The sequence below is a fragment of the Callospermophilus lateralis genome, chromosome 11 (assembly GCF_048772815.1).
Source record: "Callospermophilus lateralis isolate mCalLat2 chromosome 11, mCalLat2.hap1, whole genome shotgun sequence".
NCBI lineage: Eukaryota > Metazoa > Chordata > Mammalia > Rodentia > Sciuridae > Callospermophilus > Callospermophilus lateralis.
The window spans coordinates 102,579,534-102,606,409 of NC_135315.1; the positions used below are offsets into that span (position 1 = coordinate 102,579,534).

The 26,876-nt window shown below is 31.9% G+C and overlaps 1 protein-coding gene across 1 annotated transcript in view; it reads left to right on the forward strand.

The window, feature by feature from the left end:
* Window positions 1-26,876, forward strand: part of LOC143385917 (A-kinase anchor protein 9-like) — a 77,788-nt gene that overhangs the window by 45,055 nt on the left and 5,857 nt on the right. The window contains 13 exon segments of the mRNA XM_077110662.1: window positions 48-239; window positions 1,286-1,426; window positions 1,904-2,007; window positions 4,454-4,659; window positions 10,111-10,343; window positions 13,064-13,183; window positions 16,030-16,206; window positions 16,561-16,665; window positions 22,188-22,340; window positions 22,672-22,851; window positions 23,236-24,306; window positions 25,981-26,121; window positions 26,600-26,659. Coding sequence (XP_076966777.1) covers window positions 48-239; window positions 1,286-1,426; window positions 1,904-2,007; window positions 4,454-4,659; window positions 10,111-10,343; window positions 13,064-13,183; window positions 16,030-16,206; window positions 16,561-16,665; window positions 22,188-22,340; window positions 22,672-22,851; window positions 23,236-24,306; window positions 25,981-26,121; window positions 26,600-26,659 — 2,883 coding nt within the window.

Genomic DNA, 26,876 nt, shown 5'->3' on the forward strand with positions numbered 1-26,876 from the left:
ATTGAGTTTTTTGCTTGTGTTTTTTCCCATCAAAAATTCATGGTAAGATGTTGACATCAAGCATGGATGCTTCTAGACAAATGATGTCAAATGAAGAACAGTTGGAAGATATGAGGCAAGAACTTGTACGACAGTATGAAGAACATCAACAGGCCACAGAACTGTTGAGGCAGGCACACATGAGACACATGGAGCAGCTACAAGAAGAGATTAAGATACATAATAGACAGTTAGCCCAGGTATGGAACTTTAGAGTCTCTTTTCTCCTCAATTGAAATAATGGTATTTTTTATGTGGCTTTTTTTTTAAGTCAAAATTATGTTTCCTAGATACAAATAAATTACAAATACTTAACATCAGGAAGTTCCTGGGATCAACTTTAGACCTTGTTAGGCACACCTAACTCAACTGATATAATGTGCATTATCATTTTATTTAACTGCCTTTCAGGCACTGGAAATGTGACTACAATATAAATTTTAAAATTCTGTTGACCATACATAGCTAAAGCACTTTGAGAGTTTTGAAAATATTATACTGAGGTACTTGAGTATACAGTTGCTGTCATTCACTTTTTCCATGTTCATTTATAGTTCTGTGAGTCTACCAATTACCATCTCCAAGGTTTATCTATATCTATCTTTAATCCATCTTTTTAATCATGAATGGAAATCTTCTGAAGTAATCTGTTTCTAGAACTCTCTCCAAGGACACATCTCTTGTTGATTAGAGAAATTCAAATTTATATAACATTCTTTTCTAAATTTAAATATCTCATGGTATTTGGGAGCTATATTCTTGTCAACTGCTATATAAAATATACTCACAAAATTATTGCAGAAAAGCAAGACATATTTACATGAAAGTTCTTATGAAAACAAATTTATTGAATTTAATTTTGAAAACAAAAACGTGTATTTTTTAAATATAAAATAATAGGGAAATTGATATTTGAGAATAAAATATATCATTTGAAAAATCAGTTTTTTCTACATTGCATTTTGTGAATTTATTCTTCTAAAATTTCAATGCAAAAATTGACAGAGAAAATATTACTCGAACTATACAAATTCTTGAATATTTAAGTTTAAATAACTTTTTTTCTAAAGTTGGAAATTTTGCATTGAACTTCATATGTGCCTTTTAATCCCTAATAATGAAATATGAATCATAAGGTAAAATCAAGGTCTCTTGGTCCCAAGGGGTTAAAAGAAATCTGCTTGATGTTTCTGCTTTTTACCTCTATCGCAATCAATATTCTTCCATGACTTTTTTTCTTATTTAGAGATCCTCATTAAATAACGAAAACCTGGTTTCAGAAAGAGAAAGGGTGCTTTTAAAAGAGTTGGAAGCACTAAAGCAGCTGTCTTTAGCTGGAAGAGAGAAGCTGTGTTGTGAGCTGCGCAGCAGCAGTACGCAAACACACGTAGTATTGACTTTGGTGCATTTAAGAACAGTAGATCAACAATGAAGTAGGATTTGTTTGTCTTTATTGTTGGTGGGAGACGTATTTTTATAGTTACTAAGCTTAACATATTGGTGATCACTTAGATGTAAGGTAGGTGGAGTCAAAATGCCTTGCTTTCTGTTTAAGATAATTTGAATTTGGCTTTGCTGTAGGAGAAACTGTTGTTCTACCAAGGAGCAACCTTTATTGACAACCCTTATTGTCACACTATATAGAATATATTAGTTTGAAGCCATTAAAACATTTTTCATCTCTACACTTGAATGTTTTATCCTTTTTTTTGATACTGCTGATCTCTTGATAAATTGTAGTTAAATATTATTTCAAGCACTTTCTGTTTCACATCATACCAGTATAGAAGAATGATATGCTGTTTTTAAGATGACAGGTTTTCTTTCTGTCTTGTCCTCTCTGCTGTTGCACAAACTTAAACAGAATGAAAATGAAAACCAAAGGGAAATTGAGGAAGAGACATTGAAAGAAAAGGAAATGGACAGAAAACCTGAAGATGTACCTCCTGATAGTCTGTCCAGTGAAAGGTATACAAAATGTGTATTTTTTTTCAGTGCAAAGTCAATTAAAATGGTTTTCAAATGTAATAAACTTTATTCATCCTTATTTTTATCTTGTACATGTGTATTTTCTTAAAAATACTATCTTGTGTATGAAACGTGTCATATATTTCTATGCATGAAACATGTCCATATATGTGTAATATATAAAAGATTATCAATTTTTAGACATTAAATTACAAATTTTTAAATCTTTTTATGTAATAAAAATTTTAATTGGCTATTGATCATAAACTTGACTTTAAATGTTTAGAATTGTTTTAACATCAAACCTTTCTTGATTAATTTTATTCTTCTTAATGCTGTTTTGTAACCTAAAAAAACTAAAAACAGTTCTACCTGTGAGCTTTATTTCTTTTTTCCTCCTTCAGTGTAAGGGCATGGATTCAGTGTAAGCTATTCTCTGATTTGTTTATGTTGAGAAAAAAAATTACTGCATTTGTAAATATTCAACATTTAGTTTCTTTCATGCTTTCATGGCATAACAGGTGAGAACTTTTAATACATATCCTAGTTTTATAAAGTAATAAATTAATGGCCCAATGTTAACAAAACGTTCCTTACTTTCATTTTGTAGATGTTAATATTAAAATGTACAAAACTATACTATAATTATCCCACATTAATATTAAGCACAGTATCTAAAATTTATTTTGTTCAAATGGAAATAATTTTTTAAATTTTAATTAGAACTAATATCTACTAACTTTTTCCTCCTTTTCCAATTTCTATGACTGTCAACCCTTTTGTGTCTTCCTAACCTAGTTCCTCATCTTGCATGGAGGAATTTGGCCCCTAAGATTTTGGCTTCCCCATTGAATCATCAATATGGAACATAGTCAGTATGGAACTCAAATAAAAAAGACAGTGTATGAAAATTAGAGTTACCATGCCAATATAAAATAAACATCTTGCTCATCTTTATTTCTTTTAACCATTATATCAGTTTTAATCACATTATCCAACTCCTGGAATTTAGGACTTGAACAAAACTTCGATAAATAAAAGTTAAGGAATTAAAACCCTTACTTCCCACTAACTAAATTATTTGGGGTTTTATGTTTAAACATTCTTGATTATGTAAGCAGAGAATTTGATCTAGGTACAAAAATAGAACTCTCTTTTTCACTTGACAAATACTAAAGGAAAACTTTTCCATTTATTACCTGATCTTAAAATAGGTCTGTCATGTGCATGTGAAACAGATACCCTTTCAACCAGATTGTCGGTAATGTGTCAAAGAACATGTGAGGTTGAGAAAGAAGTCTCTTAGGCCAGGGGACCTTACTATGAAAGTTTCTTATTATATCTTACATGTATTAAATATAAAGCTTATAACCATAGTATCTCTGTTGAATTAAACTGTTGAGTGAGTTGTTTAGTTATTCATAAAATTAATCATATAATCTTTTGAATCACCATTTATGGAAGCACATTTTTTTCACATGGTAAAATGTTCATGTTAAGCTAAAAAGAAAGCTTTCTAATCACATTGTCCAGTATGATCAGTTTTTGTTTTTAAAATGTATATATTTTAGAGTGAAGCAGAGGAGGAAAAAAGTCTAGAAATATAGGCATTAACATGTTCATAGTGCTAAGATATTTTGAAGGCTGATTAACAATATTTTCTCATTTTAAAATTAGGATGTATTTCTTATCTCTATAAAGGCAAGCTATTATTTATACTTAGTTGAAAATATGTTTTTTTCCTACTGGCTGAGTGCAATGTGTGTAACTAGAGATATTTTTGTCTTTGGAGCAGGTATAATAACAGCCTATGATATTTCCTGTGATGTTGACTGAGTAGTTTCACTGAAAGCCTTTTATAAAGCAGGTCTTTGCCAGTTCTTGTAATTTAAACATCTAGTTTATCACCAATAAATTATACAAATACTACCACTTTTTTTCTAGTTGGATTCTTAATTATTAAAATATTGTTGTCTGACACATAAAAAGATAAACCTTATATGTATATAAACATGATCAGTATAACCAATGCAATAATGTAGATATTGGTATTACCACACTTTTTGAAACTCAAGTTTTATGTCTTCTTAAAGTTTTCTTCCAATTTATTACTATCTTAAAAAAATATTATTATTTGATTTCTTTCAGGTCAATAAAATGCACCTTTAAAAATGTTATAAGTTTGTGTTCTAAACAAATCACTTTTTAAAAAAAATAAATTAAGAGTAAGAAGCACTTCATTGTAGGTGTTATTGTGTAATTTTAATAGAGCATATCTATATGATATTTTTCACCAAACACATATTTTGCATTGTATTTTTGGTGAGACAGTAGTAAAGGCTTTATACGGTAAAAAGATTAAATATTTTAATAAATAAATATTTTAAGATTAAATGTTTTATAAAGAGATTAAATATTTTAATAAATTTTTTTTTTATCTGTATAGGTTTGCACTCCAGAAAACTAACAACAGACTTCTGAAGATCCTCTTAGAAGTTGTAAAGACTACCATTGTTGTTGAAGAAACTATTGGCCACCATGTTCTTGGGATTTTAGATAGATCTAGTAAAGGCAAGTCATCTGTCGGCCTTATTTGGAGATCAGAATCAGAGGCATCTGTAAAGTCAGGTATCCACGAGGAACACATAAGAGGTAATACTAGTTTCATATGCTTGTGAAATAATCATCTTCAAATCATCTTGCTGAGTTCAAGGCACTTTTTCTGTGTGTAGAATATATAGGAGAGAGAATATTCAAGTATTTTTCAACAAATGCACCTCCAAACACAAAGCCCCTCTGTTCAAAGCACTATATGTATTATTGTATAGCATTTGCAAGTGAATGTTTTAGAGTTGCCATTATATACCTTGGTATGCCTACACAAACCAGAAGACTCTTTCATTTCTCCACTTATAAAGGAAAAGTTCCACATCACCACCCTGTAAATCAGGAAAGCTTAAAATAAAGAACTTGTAGGAATCCAGCACCAGTTTTCATTGAGATAGTTAGAAGAATGTGATAATAAGAAACCAAAGACTATCCTCTGTTAGGTCCTTTCTTACTTTTGGAAAAGTGGTTTGACAGTTTTTGTCCTGTTATGAGATGGCTTTTTTCCTAATTTTGTCATTTTCCTGTAGCTGTGTGGTTTGGGCTCTTCTTTTAATTGCTTTTTTAAAATTTTTTTAAATTTTAATTTGTTATATATGACAGCAGAATGTTTTACTATTTATATTACACATATAGAACACAATTTTTTATATCTGTGATTGTACACTCTTATTTTAAATTTTTACCATCCCATTGCTGACCTCCAATCTGTCTTGTTTTCTCTGTTTCTTTTTCCTTGCTGGAGAAGATATCAGGAAATCAAAGAGGGGAAAGGTTAGTCAGGTGCTTCCAGAGAAATAGGCCCTGGATTCTTAAATTAGAAGGTCAAACCTATAGTTCACTATCATTTCACATCCAACAACTTCTGCCCAGGTAGAAGGAAATATTCTGAAATGCCAGAGCTTTACAATTTTTGGAACACTCTAGTTTTTAAGCTTCAAGGGGAAAAATAGAAAGTATTCTAATTACAGAAGGTTTGCTTAAGTTCTAGTTAGCCAGCAGTACATTTTAACTATAGAGAAAATATTGATTTGGAATTTAAAATAAATTTGAATTAAAGACACTTCAGGTGAGTTCAAAAATAATTTTCAATGCCATTTTTAGTAAAATACAAGATGAAATAATCCTGACTTTTAAACCCTTCCTTCCACTCTTTTCAAACTAGGTAGATATATTTTTCAAATTAACTTACTTATGGTTAAGTTCTCAATGAAGACTATTATGTCTATATATGGATCTTGATGTATTAAGAAGAATTAGGTAATGTTTGAAAATACCTAAAACTTATAAAAGTGACTACCAAAAAATTTTTAAGGTAATTAACTGGTTTCACTTAATCATCTAGGGAGGAATTTTGCTGTTCTGTTGGTAAGAACTGTACTAGATTGACTTCCATATTCAAAAGACACTAAGGAATGTTCTGTACATTGCAAACATATTTTTTTGCCTTTTTGTTAGCATTTCTCATAGATACTTCTTAAAATGGCTACTGAATATTCAGCAAACAACAGCAACTACTTAAGGAGCAGTATGCTGAGTTATAAAGACAAATTGATAATTGAGATCAAGCAAACACAGAGGATAATGTTCATGTTCATTTTCTTGGAGAAAGCAAATCCTCTATCCACTGTCTATATCCATAGATAATGTCTATTTTAACATATCTAGCAATAGTTTGTTAATTATAAGCAACTTTGTTCAATTCTATAAACACTTATTCAGTAATTTCTGTATCGTCTATGTTTTATAGTAGTTCATAGTCTAGGAAACACTGAGATTACTGTTCAAGGGAAGATTATATCATACTTAATATTTTACTTACAACCATTTTGTACATATATGAATTGATTATGATTATTATCATTGATTTTTATTATTATTGAGCTTTAAAAATGTTAACTGTTGAAATCAACTGTTGATTCAGAAAACATTAGAAGAAAAATTCAAAGTTAAGAAATACATTGTGTAAAATATTGTGGCACAGATAATTTTGCGGGTCCATTTAATTAACTCAATCTTTTTTTTAATTAATTTTTATTGTTGGTTGTTCAAAACATTACATAGTTCTTGATATATCATATTTCACACTTTGATTCAAGTGGGATATGAACTCCCATTTTTACCCCCCTCCCCTCCCCTCTTCTCTCTCTACTCCCTCTACTGTAATTCATTTCTCCCCCTTATATTTTTCCCCCTTTCCCCTCACTTCCTCTTGTGTGTAATTTTGTATACCCCTGAGGGTCTCCTTCCATTTACATGCAATTTCCCTTCTCTCTCCCTTTCCCTCCCACCTCTCATCCCTGTTTAATGTTAATCTTCTTCTCATGCTCTTCGTCTAATTAACTCAATCTTAATTTTTGTATTTACAAATCATTCTTTGGTTTGATTTGGTACCAAGAATTGAACCCAGAGACACTTAACCACTAATCTGTAACTCAGTCCTTTTTATCTTAAGTTGTGTAGAGCCTGGTTTAAGTTGCTAAGGCTGCTCTTAAACTTCCCATACTTCTCCTGTCCAAGTTTCTGGTATTATAGGCATGTACCACCATTCCTGGCTATGTTACTTTTACTAATAAAATTAAGTATCATTGGGGTATACTTACCTAGTTTGCATCTTTAAGGATATAGTGAATTAATAGAGTTTATGATTAAAAACATTTATTTTATGAAAATACTGGCTTTAAATATTGACAATATGCCCCATATGTAAGAAGTTCTTTTGACATTTCTTCACATTCTTAATGGAAGCATTTCTGTAAAAACTAAAATGCACCATTGAAAGGGTTTATGTTATTTACCATAACAAAAAAAATTAAAGCTTAATCTGATTGTGAATCAACTTTTTTGTTTTTTTTTTTTTAAGTATCACTTGTGATGTAGTTTCAGCCTTCAAGCCTGAACTTGTTTAGGCTTTAAACATGTATGAACTTGTTAACACTTGAAAATAATAAATGATTGTGCTAATATTCACTTCCTTGTAAAAGCAAACTAGTTTATGAAATTGAAAGGAAATTTTGGCCAAATGTCAAATCACTTGAACCTGAGTGGATATTAGATCAGTTCATAAAAATGAGTTCCCTAGGTTGTTAAAAGAAAATTTCCTTTAGGTTTGCAGTGTGATAGTTTAGGGGTAGAATGCTCATCTTTCCTGTAGGAGTCCATGGATTGAAGTTTGTTTGCTTCAGCTTACTTTTGAAGCAGTGGGAAGTTATAGAAAGAATACTGGATTAGTAATGAGAAAGCCTCATTTTTTTTCTGCCTTAATGTGACTTTGGACAAATTTCGTTGTCTCCACTCCATATCTTTTCATCTGTCAGACACTTGGGTCAAGCTTGGTTCACATGATTTCCAATTGGAACCATAAAGGTCTTCAGTGAGCCACTGAGGCTGGGAAGACACTATGATATTGCTCACCCTCCTTTAACCTGAAAAACTTACCATTATGCATCAGGAAATGAATGGTATAATTCATAAAGTATATGATTAAAAGACTTGAATAGCTATTATTTGCTGTGTTTACAACATACATCTGAGTGGTTGGTTCACCACTCAAGTGATTCTGTTCACCAAATTGCCTGTTCTTGATTTCTGTTGGCATGTTATAAAATAGCCCTTCTTTTTTTGTCCTCAGATTTTTTCCCCCAGACTAGTCATTATGGGTAATTATAATTTTGCTGTATTTCTCTTTTGTTTCATTGGAACAAACAAATTTGTTTCTTTAATGGAACATATTCAGATTATTTCAGATAATTTCTATCTTCAATTTTTTTTGTGTGTGTGTGTGCGCGTGTGTGCACGCACACTTGGAATTGAACCTAGGACCTCACTCAGGCCAGGCAAGCACAAGCACTCTACTACTGAGCTACATCTCCAGCCCTGAAAAATACATAAAGCTGATTGACATCTTTATCTTTTCTAGGTGCTTTATTGCCTGTTTTTGTTGTTGTTGTTGTTGTTGTTACCATTCCAAAAAAAACTAACACTCAGTGATCATTTATAAATGGCTTTGTTTCACCTTGTGCTTGTGTTTTAGATTTATTCCCATGTGTACACAGAATCTTCAGTCTTTTTCTCACCATTGATTGCTTCTCTGTACCACAAAGTGTCATATTGTACCATAAAATTTCATTTTATATTCATAAAAATAACTATTTGTTTATTTTAACTTACACACACACATACTACAAGGTAAACTTCAGTATACTTCATAAGAGAATAAGCAAGAAGAGACTGGGCTGGGGATATAGCTCAGTGCTTGCCTAGCACCTGTGAGGCTCTGGGTTCAATCCTCAGCACTGCAGAAAAAATTTATATATAAAATGAAGGTATAAAAAATTAAAAAGAATAGACTAACTCTTGCTTTAACTGACTTTATTTTCTGTTCTTATAGTAACAACACTTCCTTCTGAGGAGAACAGTGACTTTTCAGTCATTAAATTCATAGCATAATCCGTGACTGTTTGTCTTTCTAGGCAAATAACTTCACTAAAGTCTTTTCCTTTTTGAAATGTTCTCTTCTAGAACATCCCTTTCCTGTCTACCTCATATTTCTTATGGCTTCTTTTGTTAGCTAATGATATACAGAGGCTCCAACTTTGTTTCCTCCTTTCACTAAATATCACTCCTAAAACAGATGTAACCACTTTCAGTGTTTAAACTCTTACCTTTTTACAGATGACCCCTAATTCTGCAGACCCAAATTTCTAACAGTTTATGTATCTCCACATATTCCATTAATACTCCTCTGTTCAGTTGCAAAGCTTATCATCTGCCTATGTCAACCAGATTTTCTTATGTAAGATGTAACAATAATGTTGATAGTATGGTAACAGTTAAATTAGTTAACTAATTTAATTTAACTAATTAGTTAAATTAGCACTGCTCATCATCCTAATTTCTTCCCAGTATACTTTTTACAAAAATACCAAGCTACAAAATTATCTGTTTCTTTTAATCTGTAGCCAGAGCAGGTAATGTTCAAATATGTAATGCTTAAAAGTCAGGTTATTCCAAACAAATTAGGAGCACTTATTCTATTCTTCCATACCCCACTGCAGGATAGAGGTTTTTTTTTTTTCCTTATGTATATATGTGTGTTGTTTCATTATACTGTAAAGTCCTTCACAATAGGAACCAGATTTTGTCTCCTTAGTGTCCCCATTTCTTAGCAAACTCTATATGCTTGTCATTTGATAAATATCTATTAAAAGTTATCTTAAAAAGTTTTTATCAGGTTGGGAGTATAGCTCAACAATACAGTACATGCTTATTATGTGCAAGACCCTGGATTTTATCCCTAGTATCCCCCCCAAAAAAAACCCCAAATTTTTATTAAAGAAAAATTACTAAATAACCCAAATCTTAAATTCTGCAATTTTACAATGCTGTTATTAAAACACATGTACTTTGAAAAATGATTTCAATTTGACTTGATTTTAAAAATTTAAAGTGAAATTATTGTTATTAATGTATGCCTTTAACATTTTGTTATTCTAGTTATAGACAGATCCATACCCTCCTATTCTGGAAGTGATATGCCAAGAACTGATAATAGCATGTGTTCAAAAGTAACTGAGGAAGGAACAGAATTATCGCAGCACCTTATAAGGATTGGTTTTGCTGGAACTGAAATAGATCCTGAAAATGAAGAATTAATGCTGAATATTAGTTCTCGACTACAAGCAGCAGTTGAAAAAATGCTGGAAGCTCTAAGTGAAACTAGTAGTCAGGTAAACTCCTTAATTATTACTACCTTCTGAATATTGCATAAGGCATAAATGAGTAAATATTTCTCTCTACTGTCCCACAGAAATTTATTTAGGCTTCTCTTTAATAATTGGCTGTATTTGTGATAACCAATATTAGTTTTAGTAGTCCTGTTTTTGGTGGTGAAGGTAATGTAATGATGAGCTCTTCCAGTTCGAAAACTCATTGATGTTTTAATATCCAGATTTTCTAGATTGTTACACATTACTTTTTTATATCAAAAGAGATTTTAACTTCACTATTGTGTGAAATGTTCCATTAAAATGTTATTTAATACTATAAGGAATCTCTAAAACTATATGTTGTAGTGGAAATGTCTAAAACTATATGTTGTAGTATGTCATAACATACCATTATTGTATTACATATCAAACTTGCAATTCCTTCACTTGATTTTTACATTCTTTTTATAAATATGAGTAGATTAATTCACCATACAAGTTATCTCTTGGTAGAAAATTTGTTTGAGCAGTTTTTCTTTTAAAATATTGTTCTTTACAGGCTGGGGATGTGGCTCAAGTGGTAGCATGCTCGCCTGGCATGCGTGCAGCCCGGATTCGATCCTCAGCACCACATACAAAGATGTTGTGTCTGACGAAAACTAAAAAATAAATATTAAAATTCTCAAAAAAAATATTGTTATTTAAATATTAAGTTTGAGAAGTTGAAAGAATGTCTTTGAGCTCTTGTTCTGATGACTGGCTTTTCTTTGGTACTTTTTTCTCTAATTATTTAATATGGCATGTTTCTGCAATAGCAGTGACTATTAGATATAGTAACTATGACAAATATATATTTTGCATTTTAATACCTGATTCATTTCTATTAGGGTTAAATTATTGACTTAAGCTGTTTCTTCAATTGTTGACATTTAAACTGATTCATTTATTCCCTATTAGTTGGTTAACTTCTCATATCAATCTACCGTCCCACCCCCTGATACTTTTAATATGCTTCTGGGATTCAATGAGGAAGGAATTATCAATATAACATACATTTCTGTTGAAATATTTGTTCTTTGAATGGTCTTCATATATGACACCCAGAATTTTCTCCAGGTATTCTTTTCTGTTTGGAAACAAACTAAACCTTTTTTTTTCTGTGTTAGAATATGAATTATACCTTGAAAAGACTCTTGAGATACCACATATTGTAAAGGGAATTCACTAACTGGTCAGGGAAATTCATCATAATGTATTTCCTGTTATATGGCTCAGTGGTAGAGCACTTGCCCAGTATATGCAAGGCTCTAAGTTCTATCCCCAGCACTGGGGGAAAGGATGGGGAATAAATAGTTAGATAAATATATCTTCTGGTTTGCACCTTGATTGGCCAAACTAAAGCAAACATATGCCTTATGTAGTTCCCAAAAATTCTTTTTTGTTTTCATAGATTAATTCTGAGGCCTGTAGTTAAATAGCAGATGAAATTTCTAACCTTGGGCAATTCTTGTTTCTCTAGAGCTTTCTTTTTTAGCATGTACAGAATGATTAAAGCTTCTATTTCAGTAACTCAAAAATTTACTTGAGCATCACAGAGAACCAAAGACATAATATTCTTGAAGGCTCAAATGCTTGTTATTTGCCAAGAGTAGGAAAAATGAGTTATTTAAAAAAAAAATCAGTGGTGGTCCTATATTCAAAGTTCTGAAGAGTTATTTTATTTTTCATTATCAACATCCTAAGTGCTTGTAAGGAAATGAAATGGTACCCGTAAAATTCAGCTTCGTTTGTATTATTAAGACATTAATTTTACACTCTTGGATCAGAGAATTTTATAGTCACCTTTCCTTTAGCCCAAAGTTGAGCAGACTATTTAAACTCAAACATTGACATTGTAAATGTTGTGTTGAAATGTGAAATTTCATAGTTATCATTAAAAAATACACATTTTACCAAGATTTACTACATTTTTAGTCTTTTATAATTAGCCTAAGTCCTGCATTCTCTCTCTTTTAGAATGCTTATCCATAAACCACTTCTAGAGTATGCGGGTCCACTGAGTCAGCTAAGTCAGTACTTAAAGCTTGAATGCATATGCATCTTAATTATCCCTTTTATTCTATGAAAGATGTATAGAATAGATAATTCTGTATTAAATTCTTCTTTTTGTTTTGTTTATGCTTATTTCAGTCATATTAGTGTTTATATTCTATGATTTGTACTTTTTCTACCAGGAAAACAACTGGTAATACTTTTTCTTTCTTTTTTTAATAACCTTATTTTATTTATCTATTTATTTTTTAATGTGGTGCTGAGGATGGAACCCAGTGCATCACACACGCTAGGCAAGTGTTCTACCCCTGAGCTACAATTGCAGCCCTACTTTTTTTTTTAATATTTATTTATTTATTTTTAGTTTTTGGCAGACACAACATCTTTGTTTGTATGTGGTGCTGAGGATCGAACCCGGGCTGCATACATGCCAGGCGAGCGTGCTACCACTTAAGCCACATCCCCAGCCCCTACTTTTTCTTTCTTGAAAATAAATTTTAAGTATTTAAATTTTGTGGAAGAACCCAAATAAGTAATGTGTCATACCAAAAATATTTTGAATCTTTGTGATTCCATGGTCATCAGTCCTTTCTTTTCAAACAAACTTAACCTATGACTAAAGAGAGATAATAGGTTTAATAAATATTGTTTCTTCAATTACTATTGTTTTTATTATTGTTCAATTTCAGGAGCAAGCCATTGACAGAGAACATGAGAGAGATGTGTTCCAACAAGAAATACAGAAGTTAGAACAACAACTTAAGGTTGTGCCTCGAATCCAGCCTTTTGGTGAACATCAAACTAGAGAGGTAAGAACTTTATTGGTATTGCCTATTTGTATCTTGAGTGTGAAGTAAGAGTTACATTATGAAAAACTTAAAAGTGAATAAGGTATAAATCTTAAAAATCAGGACATTGAATGTTACTTAAATGTGAGGAGGTCATAAACCCTAAAAAATGTTTGTATTGGACTAGGAGTTATAGTTCATGTGTAGAACACTTGCCTAGTGTACCTGAAGCCCTGGATTTGGATTTGATGCCAGCACCATAAAAAACAAAACATAAAAATGTTGTACTGAAATTTGGAATTATTTCCATCTTTATACATTTTCTAGTATTAAATAACCTTCTCTGCCTAATTCTCTACTCCCATCCCAACAAAACTGATAATTCTCTGTAGTCACTCTTTACTAATTATTTCCCTTTCTCTTCTCTTTTACAGTCCACTACAATGAAGTTTCCAACATCTTTTTCTTGGAATTTTATACCCCTTAGTATATTTAAACTGTTCCTATGAAGGTTACCCAAAGCCTCTTGGCTGTATCTAGTAATCACCTCTCTGTCTTCAATACTACTCAACCATTTGGAGACACTCATTACAGTCTTCTATAAGTATCTCCTTCTCTTGACTGCTGTGACACACCTACTGTAGAGTATGGTCTCTCTCCTCCAGTGTTTATTTGTCTTCTGCCTACCCAAAATAAATGAGGGGTGCCTCATGACTTAGTCAGTCTTAGAGTCCTCATTCTTCCATTTTTACATTTTCTTCCCAGTCATCTGTAAATTGCCCCACAGTTGTTTCTTTATTCCTAACATCTCTGTTGAACTCTGTACTTGAATTTTCAACTGCCTACACTGTCTCCATGTAGATGTCTCATTTTAACATATCCAGGAATCATATTCTTGGTTCCTGATTAGCCTTTATCAAAAAGACAAAAATAAAATTATCCCTTCTTCATCTCAATAAATGTTGTCTTCTAAATCATCTTCTTTGCTAAATTCTAGAATTCTTCCTCAGTCCCACTCCTTCTCAGCCCTGATCCCAAACCACTAATGGATCAGATTTATACTACATCTTTTTATTATTTTCACCTTTATTCATTTCCCTGTGTCTTAGTTGCCTATATGTGTGAGGTAGCCTCCTGACCAGTCTCCCTGCTTCTACTCTGTCACTCCCACTGTCCATTTTCCTCATACAGAAAACTCTACATTTATTAAACAAATGCTACATGGGAAATATTATACATATTTATATGTATATCACTTATATATATATTTCTAAAGATGGCTTGTCCTGGTTATAAAGAGATTGTGCTTGAGATAATGTAATTCCAGTGTGGATCATGGCTATGCTATGTAGTAGATGTCTGACAGTAACTACGCTACTTAACCTTTCAAATCTATTTATTCATTTCTAAAATAAAGACAGTAATAGCTCCCACTGCATAGCAGTATTAGTGTGGCCCTTAGTTAACACTTAAATTCAACTACTATTATTTCTGAAAATAATTTTATTGCTGAAAATTATCTACAATTTCTAAGAAGTTTACTTGATTCATTTCTCTTAAAATTACCTCAATGAAGTATAAAATGCCTATAAGTTCATTGTAATGAAATGTTAAATCTGCTAGAGTAGCAGAGAAGTCATCATTCCCCTTGTTTGTAGTCATTGTCCTTATTTCTAACAAATGTATTTTTAGATTTTGAAAAACAGTGACTTATTCATTGAAACTCAAAAGATAATTCAAGATCTAGAACTTTGACTGCCATTTTCTACTATATAATTTTTTAAAAAATATTTGAAAGTTGACCTATCTCGTTCATGAAACTTTAAGATATGTTTGAATTTCCTCAGGAACATTGTGACCCATTTGTTCTCTGCTTACCCTGCCAGAACTAATCCCAGCTTCTGATTTTCTGAAGACCCAAAAATTCCAACTGTGAATACATATTATAATATGCCATTTCTTTGTACCTGTTTTATAGCCTTTTCTCATGAACTTAATCCAAAACTTAGTCAACCTATTATTCTCAGTAGCTTTATTACTGTTAAAATTTAATCCTATAATTATAATTAAGCTTGCATTTTTTTAATGTTCTGAATAATGATTGTCATTTTGTATAATTGCTTCCTAGTGTTTCACTGAATAAAGGTAGTATTCTTTTATTTCTTATCATCACTTATCTTTTTAGGAACCTCCTCTACCTCTTGATCAGAACTAATTTCATAAATTATCTTATTAATCCTTCCTGTATTCTTCTATCACAGAGCCATTGAATTGAAGGCACTTGCATATCAGTCTTCAGGGATAAGTTCTGGGATGTGTCATCATTTATTTTGGATGCAGGAGAATTATTAAGACACTAAATGTACAGCTCTCTCTTTCCACCCATCCTCATCTCTATTCTGGGATGGTGTAATGTATTGGTTGAAAGTGCTTTGTAAATAACTATTATCAAAAGGTGATTCATGAAAGATTTTTTTTCAGGTTATCTTACTTCACATTCTGAGACCAAGTCAGTAAGTACTCTACAAAATTTGCCATCTTTAAGGTCATAGGTCTTAGTACAATTATACCAGTACTAGATAATTCAACATTATTCCCCTCTTCCTAGCTAAAGTCTTAGTCTTAAGAGAATGAAATTTTTCTAAAAAGCGTTGAGCAAAAGCAATATTTGTTGTTTACTAGTGCTGCCTAGTTCTTATCAACTTGGGAAATATCAACCTTTGTTTGAGATAATAGTTGCTATTCTTATAAAAAATGAAATTAATATAGCATTTCAAAATGTTTTTTGAAAAAAAATGATTTTTGAGATGAATTGAAAGTTATGAACTTTTCAAATTTTTAGATTTTTTTGTTTATTATATTTTCAGGTTGAACAATTAACAAAAGATCTAAAAGAAAAAACAGACAAGTGCAGTGAGCTGCTTCTATCAAAAGAACAGCTGCAGAGAGATGCACAAGAGAGGAATGAAGAAATTGAAAAGCTAGAGTTCAGAGTGACAGAACTGGAACAAGCCTTACTTGTTAGCACAGACAATTTTCAAAAGGTGTGACATTTTGAATCAACTTTATTAAGTGTTTTAATGAAGAAAAGTTTGATACACAAACATCAGAGCTTGAATAGGAAAGCTTGAGGATGGGGGCAGATGGGAAAGAGCCTTCATTTTTATCTGAGAAATGCATTTTAAGTGTCAAAAGTTCCTGTTTGACTCTATGAAAGTATTCAAGACTGAATATCTATAACTTTTTGATATTCACTAATGTAGTTTGTCCTCCTAACTGGTCAGAGAGAATTGCTACTTATCCAAAAGGAAACATACACACACACACACACACACACACACATTGAATAATCAATATTTAATGTATGAAAATTTGAGAACATTCTTATATATTTAAAGGTAGAGGACCAGAAACAATTTGGAGCCTTAGAAGCTAAAGCAGAATTGTCTCTAGAAGTGCAACTGCAAGCTGAGCGAGATGCTATTGACAGAAAAGAGAAAGAGGTAAGGACTTTTTTTTTGTGTGTGTGTGTGTGTGTGTGTGTGTATGTGTGTGTGTGTGTATTAGATGTAGATGGGCAAATATCTTTGTTTTATTTACTTACATCATTCTGAGGATTGAACCCAGTGCCTCACACATACTAGGCAAGCACTCTACCACTTTATTTTTAAATGACAAAATATGTTTTGAGTTATTTTAAAGTCAGTTACCTTGAAAACATCATTTGAACAAAATGAAGTTTGTGGTCTAAAACCAAAGTATAGACTTTCTCAATTCAGTGCCTAGATTGATCTTCAAGACAATAAACATGTGAACTGATAAGCTTATGAAGGAAGTTTATTCCAGGTTGAGAAGATAACTAGTGTGAGCACTTTGAAGCAAGAAGAAATTTAGAGAGCGAGGAAGGACAATTTAGCAGGTATGGGCTGAGTGAAGAGGACAGTGGAGAAATGTAGTAGTTAGGACAAAAGGCAGCATCTTCTTTCTCCTGTTCGTGCTATGGGCATTGAGTTTTTGCTCCCCTCTACTGTGAATTTGGGTTTGCTTGCTTTCCTTTTTCTTTTTAAACTTTTCCCTGAGAATTGATAGTGTTGTTTTACAACATATGAAGCTTGTGCTTAAAAGATTAATAATGAAATAGGAATGGGAATTTAGCTCAATGTGGGTTTGAATCTGCAGCACCACAAAATAATAATAACAAGAAAGTAACTATAAAGTTATCCTGTGTTGCCCTTCTCCCTCCTTCTTAATGAGAAGGATTCAATTAGGCATGGTGCATGCCTGTAGTCCCTGCTTCTCAGGACGCTGAGGCAGGAGAATGAATCACTTGAGCCAAGGAGGTTAAGGTCAGCCTAGACAACATAATAATACCCCTGTGAGAACAAGAAAAGAAAATTTACCTTTAGAGCTATAGTAATCATAACTTTTATTGTCTACTAATAGTTTTCCTAAAACATATAATACTCAACATTGTATAGTAGTAAATAATTTTAAATGTTTAAAATGTTTTTAATTATGTTTTTGTCCCTTTCCATAGAATTTTTCTCAGAACATTTAAATTTATTTTAACAAATACTTATTTTCCTTAAATATCATAGAAGTATTTGTTAATAAGTACTTGGAAATCTGTTTACAAAACTAATTTAGACATCAGCCAAAATGACGGTTCAGCGAATGTGTAGTTCAAAGAAGAAAAAAGGAATCCATAGAAATTACTATAGTTGAAATGATCCATGAGAAGGATCGTTTTCCCATTTTTATGTAACATCTGAGAAGTTCTTGTTTATTAGGTTTGGAGTTTTCATTGAAGGCAGTGAGAACATTTATTTTTGTGTAACTATTTCTGTATATTTGAAAGGAATTAATACTTAATGATTTATCTTAAATACTGAATAATCTCCTCCCCCAAAAAATGAACCTTCACAACTGGATCTAAAAGTAGTGGTAGTTGATTAAGGAATCTTGGTGTAGCTTACTAGTTGTTTCTCTTCATTTGTGTGTGTGTTCTGGGGGTCAAAGGGCATCACACAAGCATTCCATCACTGAGTTATTTTCTTAGCCCTAATTCTATACATACATACATACATACACACACACACACACACACACACACACACACACACACACACATACACGCACACACAGGTTTTTTTGTTTTTGTTTTTGTATTTTGAGATGGAAGCCATTAAGTATAGTGCCAGGCTGGCTATAAACTCCAAATTACAGGGTTCAAGCAATCCTCTCACACCAGCTTCCTGAGTAGCTGGGACTACATTCATGTGCCACCATGCCCTATTATTTTTATTATCTTTTGAACGTAATATATATCTACTAACACCTTAATTTCCTGAATTAAGTTTCTAATACACATCTACCTTTTACTCAGGATTATAGCACTAGTAGTTCAGAACTATAAGAAACCATTGAGAGCATCTGTTAACTGACTTTCAGTTTTTACAGATAGAGACCCAGAGTCAAAGATGTTGAGTGAATATATACAGATTAAAATAGCAGCTGACCTTCATTTACTTGCTTTAAATAACTATAATGAGTATTCTATCAGAACTCCCTCCCTTACCTATAACTGAATAATGAATGTAGAATTAAAACATATGTCTTTTAATGAAAATAACTTAAGCATTCTATCCTGAAAACTAGGCAAATGTTTTCAGATGTCCTATTGAGTATAAACATAAAGATATCCTTATGTATCATTATCGTTGAGATATTCAAATACTCCCAAAACCTAGATTTGAATAAAACATTTTTTTGAAAGTTCATTAAACTACGTAGAAATGTGGGATGGATAAAAAGAAGAAAACAGCTTCTTATAGGAGAAGGAAATATTGTGGAGACAATAGTTATTTTGAGAAAAGGATTCCTTCAATAAGTTTTAGCTCTCTGTAGAATTAATGAGCTCTATAATAAGATAGCAATAGTAAATAATAGTTAACTTTGCTGAGGGCTGAGTCTAGAAAGTATATTAAATGACTTATCCCATTAACCCTTAACAGTCTCGCTGGGAATAGGTTCTGTTCTAAAATATCCTAATTTGCCAATGTGTGAGCTGATCCTTAAGAGAGGTTAGTACTTAGTACAGACAGAAAGAACTGAATCTGGAACCCTATGATGCTATACTGCCAGAACACTGAATATATTTTGCTTGTTAGTGAAAAATGTTAAAGACTGTCATTCAACATTTATTATTAAACTGTTTCTGCATGTAAAGCACTTTTGTTCAGTTGTGAAATCAACACCAGACTTCAAGGAATATGCTCTCTAATTAGTGGAACATATAAGTTTTTTTTTAACATTTTTTTAAAGTTGTTGATGGACCTTTATTTTATTTTTTGATTTTATGTGGTGCTGAGAATCGAATGCAGTGGCTCACACATGCCAGGAAAACATTTGCTCTACCACTGAGCCACAACCCCAGCCCCTACACTTTTTTTATGAGAAAAAAAAACACTTAAAAATAAAATAAAATAAAACTCAAATAGGTACAAATTAGTGTCATCCAAATAGTCTATATATCAATTGGTAGATAAGTAAAACAAGTTTAAACCTTTCTAATGTTCTTCTGGTTTGGGTGTTGCTATAAGACAGCCTGAAACTAGAGTCTGCTTGAATAACAAGAATGTTCCATAGTGTCATTTGGAGAAATTAAGGTCTGATATGATGTCTCAAGTTCAGCTACTTAAAATAAAAATGTTAGTACTTTAAACCAGTCCTTCTCTGCATATGAATCAACTGGGGATCTTGTTAAAGTGCAGGTCTTTTTTTTTATCTTTTTTTTTAATTTTTAATTGTAGAGAAACTAAATACCTTTTTTTTCCTAATGTGGTGCTGAAGATCAAACCCTGTGCTCATGCATGCTAGGCAAGTGCTCTACAACTGAGCCACAACCTCAGCTCCCAAAATGCAGATTTTGAGTGCAGCATAAGATTCTGTGCATCAAACATGCTCTCACATGATACCTATTCTGCTGCTCCAGAGACTACACTTTGAGTAGCAGGGCTTTTAAGACATAGAGCTAAGACTTTGACTATTAAGTGATGTCACAAGGAAAAAAAAGGTCATGTGAGGTGGGGCAGCAATTTTGAACTTAAATAACTATGTGTATGTTGATTTTATAATACCTTGTCATTAAAATTTGTTATAGAAGAGAAGAATAGGTGTAACTACTGTCAGATAACTTTGAAGAAGATACAGTCATCACAATTTTCAATAAACTAACCTGGAAATTATATATGTACAACCACTAAACGTGTTTTAGTGTCTACAGAATTTAATATCAGTGTTACAAAAAATTTTAAATAGAGGTCTTAGACATTAGTTATTAGAAACAAGATAAATTATAGTTTAGGACTGGAACTCCCCACGTTCAAAAGGTGGTTTCACCACATAGTAGACATGTGACCTCAGGACAAGTTACTCCTTGCTGTAACTCCCTTCCTTACTTCTGAAATGGGGTTAATCATAGAATAGAGCTCCTAAGGTTGTAACTGGCTTTTTAAAAAATAACAATATATAAAGCACTTTGTACCCATGCCTAGCAGTAATTCTCTATAAATAATAGCCATTATTTAGTATTGATACCATTTCTGTTTAAGAAATATTAGGCTGATTTTTTTTTCCTTGCTGACTTCTCTTTTTAGGCTGATTTTTAAGACCTTGCCTTGCCTGTGCTAGAATGATTCTAATTATGTGATGTATCAGTATATAAGCAACATATGCCCCTTTTCAACTTTAAGGCACTAAATGATTTAAATGATTTAAAGTTGGCTCTGAGCCAGTTACTACTAAACACTGCTTCTGCATCTTAGGTTGCTGTTAATGCAACATTTTTGATCATCAAGGAAATATATGTTTATAAATTCATTTATTAAATATTAAGTAGCTGTGAAGCAGTGAGCTAAAGTGACTGCTAATGTCCTCAATCAAACCCATATTTTTAAATAGAGCAATAATTAGCTCTTAATATTCATCATCAGGTTCAGGATTATTTTACTTTTATTACTAATAATCCATCTTCAAAAATTAAATTTCTGTTTTCCTATAAGTAAGAGCTCCCTGATTTTCTACTAAAATTATTTTGTTTAACTTACTCTGCAATTCAGACCTAAGGATCTCTTGACCTTATTGTGTATCTCTGCTTCCATCTGCTTAATCAAACCACAAAGCAGCCAGGGCATTCAATGGATTATAATTAGATATCTGTGGGACTATATTAAGTTAGTTTTATTTGATAATAGAATAACTGAATTAATTCTACAATTTTTCTAAGATTTTCAATAGCAACTGACTTAATTCTAACTGAATTTAACATAAGAGTTAGCATGTGGACTACTCCTTTCTGTGACTCTTTCTGCTTATGGTAGAAAATGTTTCCTGGTGTCCTTCTTTAAGGTGTCTTCTGCTTGGGCAAGATGGTTTAAGAATGTGCAGGTGACAGGCACGGTGGCACACACCTATAATCCCACAACTCAGAAGTCTGAGGCAGGAAGATTGCAAGTTTGAGGTCAGCCTCAGCAACTTAGCAAGACCCTAAGCTACTTACTAAGCATGACTGTATCTAAAAACTATAAAATGAAAAAAAAGGGCTGGGGATGTGGTTCCATGGTAAAGCTCCCTTGGGTTCAGTCCCCAGTGCCAAAACAAAAACAAAATAAACAAACCAAAAAACAAAATAAAAAAAAAGAATGTGCAGTGTGAGCATGTCTAGGAACCATACAGGTATGGCTGGCTTAGAAAACCACTTTCGTTTATTCTTATGAATTAAGCATATGTATTTTGTAAAGCAAATACAACATTCTTTTTTTTAAATTTCTTTTTTAGTTGTAGTTGGACACAATATGTTTATTTATTTTTATGTGGTACTGAGGATCAAACCTAGTGCCTCACATGTGCACAACAGGTGTTTTACCACTGAGCTACAGCCCCAGCCCCAACATTCTTAATTCTATCTCGACAAACATCTGTATAAAGGTTTTTTTCTTTACTTTCCATAATTTTGATATTAAAGATAACAAACTTAGAAGAACAACTAGAGCAATTTAGAGATGAGCTTGAAAATAAAAATGAAGAAGTTCAGCAACTACATATGCAATTGGAAATACAGAAAAAGGAATCCACTACCCGTCTACAGGAACTTGAACAAGAAAATAACTTATTCAAGGTAACTATTTTAGAAAAAAATTTTTTTCTATAAAGAGAAGTTTTGCTCCTATGTAGTTATAATAAACATTTACTAAGTCCAGATCTAAATAATACTCACTCGAAGAACACTAGCAAGCAAATAGATTTGCATGGAACTTATTTTCTGTTTATAATTAAATTTTTGAGATATTTTATTAAAATATTTCAAGAATTATTGATCTACATTATGTCTAATTTTTTTTACTTGTACATTGTAGGAAATGTATTTTTTATAAGACTTAATTGAAACAATGTTGTGAAAAATGCCAGACATGAATACATCCAACTATGATAGTTATTTTTGTCACTAGGATGAAATGGAGAAATTGAGATTTGCCATAATGGATCCTGAGGCTATCTCTACTCATGACCAGCATATGCTATTTGGGAAATTTGCTCAAATAATACAGGAAAAAGAGGTAAAAATTGATCGATTAAATGAGCAAATTAGAGACTTTCATCAACAACTTAGACTTACAACAGATAACAAGGTATACTCATTTAAAATTGGTTATTATCTGAAATCTAATAGTTAAATAGAGTAATTAGCTTTGGATGCCATCTGTTATAGACTTAATTCAGTATTTTATCCTTTCCAATAAAATGTACTAATGTTGACATTTTCCTATTAGAGAATCAAATACTAAAAGCATAAGCCACTTATGTGTAATAGAACTTCCAGAATGATGTTCTAAATAAGGTCTTTGTTTGATGTGATAAGGGAGGTGTTGGTCTATATTGAAAGTAACATAATGTGTCTGACAAGCTATACAGCTTTTGTGCCTGATCATCTTTAAGTTTTTACCCTAAAATAAAACAAAATTTTAAAATATGAATACATTTTCTGTGTTTCCCTTTTTTGAATTAACTAATAGGATTTTGAAGAAAAAAATGAACTGATAAGGGATCTTGAAGCCCAAATAGAATGTCTAAAGAGTCATCCAGAACGTTTGAAGAAAAATAGAGAAGAAGAAACAGACAAGCTCAATGAAGTTATTGAAAAACTTCAGGAGGAATTGTCATATATTAAACAGAATATGTTGTTGGATACCAATTCCCCCTCAGAACAAGAGGACAGCTTGAAACATCAGTTGGAAAAGGTTATAGCTGAAAAGCTGGCTTTGGAACAGCAAGTAGAAATCACTAATGAAGAAATGGCCTTCACAAAAAATGTACTTAAAGAAACCAATTTTAAAATGGATCAGCTAACACAAGAATTAGTCAACTTGAAGAGAGAACATGACCATAAGGAAAAAATCCAAAGTATACCAGATGAAAGTGTTAGCATGACTATAGATGATCTCAGCAAAGACCAACCCGAATTGGAAGTAATCCATATTGAAGATGTTCTTAAACCCCCTGAGAACAAGATGTATCTCAGATCTTTTGAAGAAAGCACTGAAGTTTCCAGAAATTTGGAAACAAAACTGCTACAGCTTGAGAGCTCTGTTAGCACAAAGGACTTAGAACTTATCCAGTGTTATAAACAAATAGAAGACATAAAAGAACAAGGCCAATCTGAAACAGAAATGCTTCAGAAGAAGATCGTAAACCTACAGAAAGTACTTGAGGAGAAAGTAGCTGCTGCTCTTGTAAGTCAAGTCCAACTTGAGGCAGTTCAGGAATATGTGAAATTCTATCAAGATAAAGGAATAGCTTCATCAGAACTTGAAAAGGAAAATATGCAGAATTTAAATCAAATAACAGAAAACAAAATGGAGTCAGATATGTCTGCATTAACCTTGAGAATATCAGACTTAGAAAGACAAGTGATTGAAATGCATACTACTTTGATTTCAGAAAAAGAACAAGTAGAAACTGCAGAGAAAAATGCTTTGGAAAAAGAAAAGAAGCTGATAGAACTGCAGAAGTTATTGGAGGACAGTAAGAAAAAACTAGAAGGAAAAGAAAGGAAAAGAAGCCCTCATGGAGATTTTGTTCTCAAGGTTAGCTTTATATTTGAATTTTTCACATAAATACCCTAAGAAACTCTTTTTTTTCCTTTGCTTATTAAGCTGATTGGTAATTTACTAAGTCAAACAGTTCTGCTGACACCTACCAATTTATACATAATGGGATTTTATTAAAAAAATCATACTGTTCTTAAAGAACTTTAGACAAACTAAAGAGTTTGTTTGAGCAAAAAGTGCTACATGCATTGTGCAACACTCAGAAACAGAAGAGATTCGAACAGCTTCACTGTGCAACAGTGGGTGGATTTAGAGGCAGAACTCACAAATAAAATTCAGAAATTGCTTGATTGGTCATGGCTAGACCTTGTTTGGATGTGATTTGATTGGTTGATTGCCTATGATTGGCTGAAACATAGTTGCCTATTATCATTGGCTGAGACTTAGTAGTTAATTATACTCTGTTTATTTGTTTCCCTACCAAGTTATATTGCAGTTTCTTACACAGAAACTCAAGGTATAGAGACCAGATTAAATTTAACACTATAGGGTCATTTTATTATCATTAGAATAATGGGCCCTAATTATGTTTTGTGATCTTCAAACATCTTTATTCAATCAGGGTTGTCATTAATTAGAACAGTTCAAATAAATATGGAAACATTAAATTTAGCAAATGTCCTCCAAAATTTCTGTGGATATTTTCCCCCTTAATGTACCTCTACTAAGTATGTTATGTCATCATCTCTTTTAAGTACCATAGTGCACCCTATAATTATCAACACCACAGTAATGTATATTCATAAGTATTCTATACATTCTAATCTTGCACCAAAGACAGTTTATTAATAGATGATTTTAAATTAATACCAGCACAATTTTTTTTTTGGTTGGGGAAGAGCTTTATAAAATGGTCATACCACACTTTTGCAAAAACAATTTTGGCATAAAATCTGTGAAAGTTATGTAGGTGAGATACAATTATAAAAATATCAAAATATATTCATATTGAATTAACATATGAGTAACAAGTTATTAGCTTGGCAAATTTTATGCCTCATAATATATTTTATTCTTCTTAGGGCAAATTTGTAACTGACCTAAGTCTACTTACATAAAGATCAGAAATTGCAGTTATTTCTTAGTGTATGACAGACATGACAAGTTCCCTCACTTAATAAACTTACAATTTCAAGTACCAGAAGTTCAGTCTTATCTGCCCCAGAAGATTGATACATTGGGATTTTATGTCTACTTAATTTATATTGGCAAAGGATAATAATTTCATTCACTATACTTTTTCATCCTAGCTCATTGGAATTGCATATTACTGTAGGTAATAATTATTAAAATATTAATATAACTTTCTAGGTATAACTTATAATAATTATCTTTGAGCTCATATCTTTTGAGGAAAGTAATATAAATATGAAACTTTTGAGTGGCACAAAGAATATTTTTATCAATAATTTATAAATGTTATATATATTAATGGCATGATTTGTCTTTCATTCCTAGAAAATCTTTTTTATTTCCTTAAGAATACAAAATGATGGTTCTTAAAATGTTTCACTGTTTGTTGAAAGAGCATTTATCACTAAAACCCCTAGGCAGTCAGTCTTGGAAAAGCTTCATTAGAATGTGTAAATGCTTTGAATTTTGCTCTTTTTTTTTAAATGATGTATTTCTTATGTTTTCTACTGTATCCAGACAACTACTGAGTTAATAAATGCCAGTGGAGAAAGTGGATTTTTTGAAGAACTTGAGGCTCTTAGAATCCAGTTAGTGGCTACCAAAGAAGAACTTGCCACTTTCAAAGAAACGACAGAAAAACTTCAAAAAGAGCTTTTGGTAAGACAAGTAACATAACTCCTAATTCATTCATTTCTACCCATCTTAATTCCCTTTCAAATTGTCCTATAGAAACAAGTTCGGAGCCATAACTTAAAAACTAAATTTACAAGTCTTTTTTGAAAAATTCATTGTTATAAATCTATTCACCATCTCCTTGCTTGTTTTGCTAGGAATCTTTATATTAGAAGAATGCTTTTAATCTCTAGTCTTTTAGCAAAGGAAGCGAAAAACTGCTGTTAAAGAGAACTTAAATCCCCTGGGAAACAAAAGTAAAGGCTAATAAAATTATTTCAATTTTGTAGTAACCTGTGACCATACATACATGCGAAAGTATATATGTATTACAGTTTCCAAAGTGTTTTTCCTATTATTCTGAGGCAAGTGAACATATAAATGAAATTATACTCTTTCCCTCTCCACTGTAAGTTCTTCATTTGATGTGCAAGATTTTCAACTTAATTCATCTGTGTTTTAGGTAAAAGAGACAAACATGGCATCTCTTCAGAGAGATTTAAGCCAAGTTAAGAATCAACTTGTCGGGTAGAGAGGGAAGAGGAGAGGGAAGGGGAGGGGGGATAGTAGGGGATAGGAAAGGTAGCAGAATACAACAGTCATTAATATGGTATTATGTAAAAATGTGAATGTGTAACCGATGTGATTCTGCAACTTGTATTTGGGGTAAAAATGGGAGCTGATAACCCACTTGAATCAAATGTATGGAAGATGATATGCCATGAGCTTTGTAATGTTTT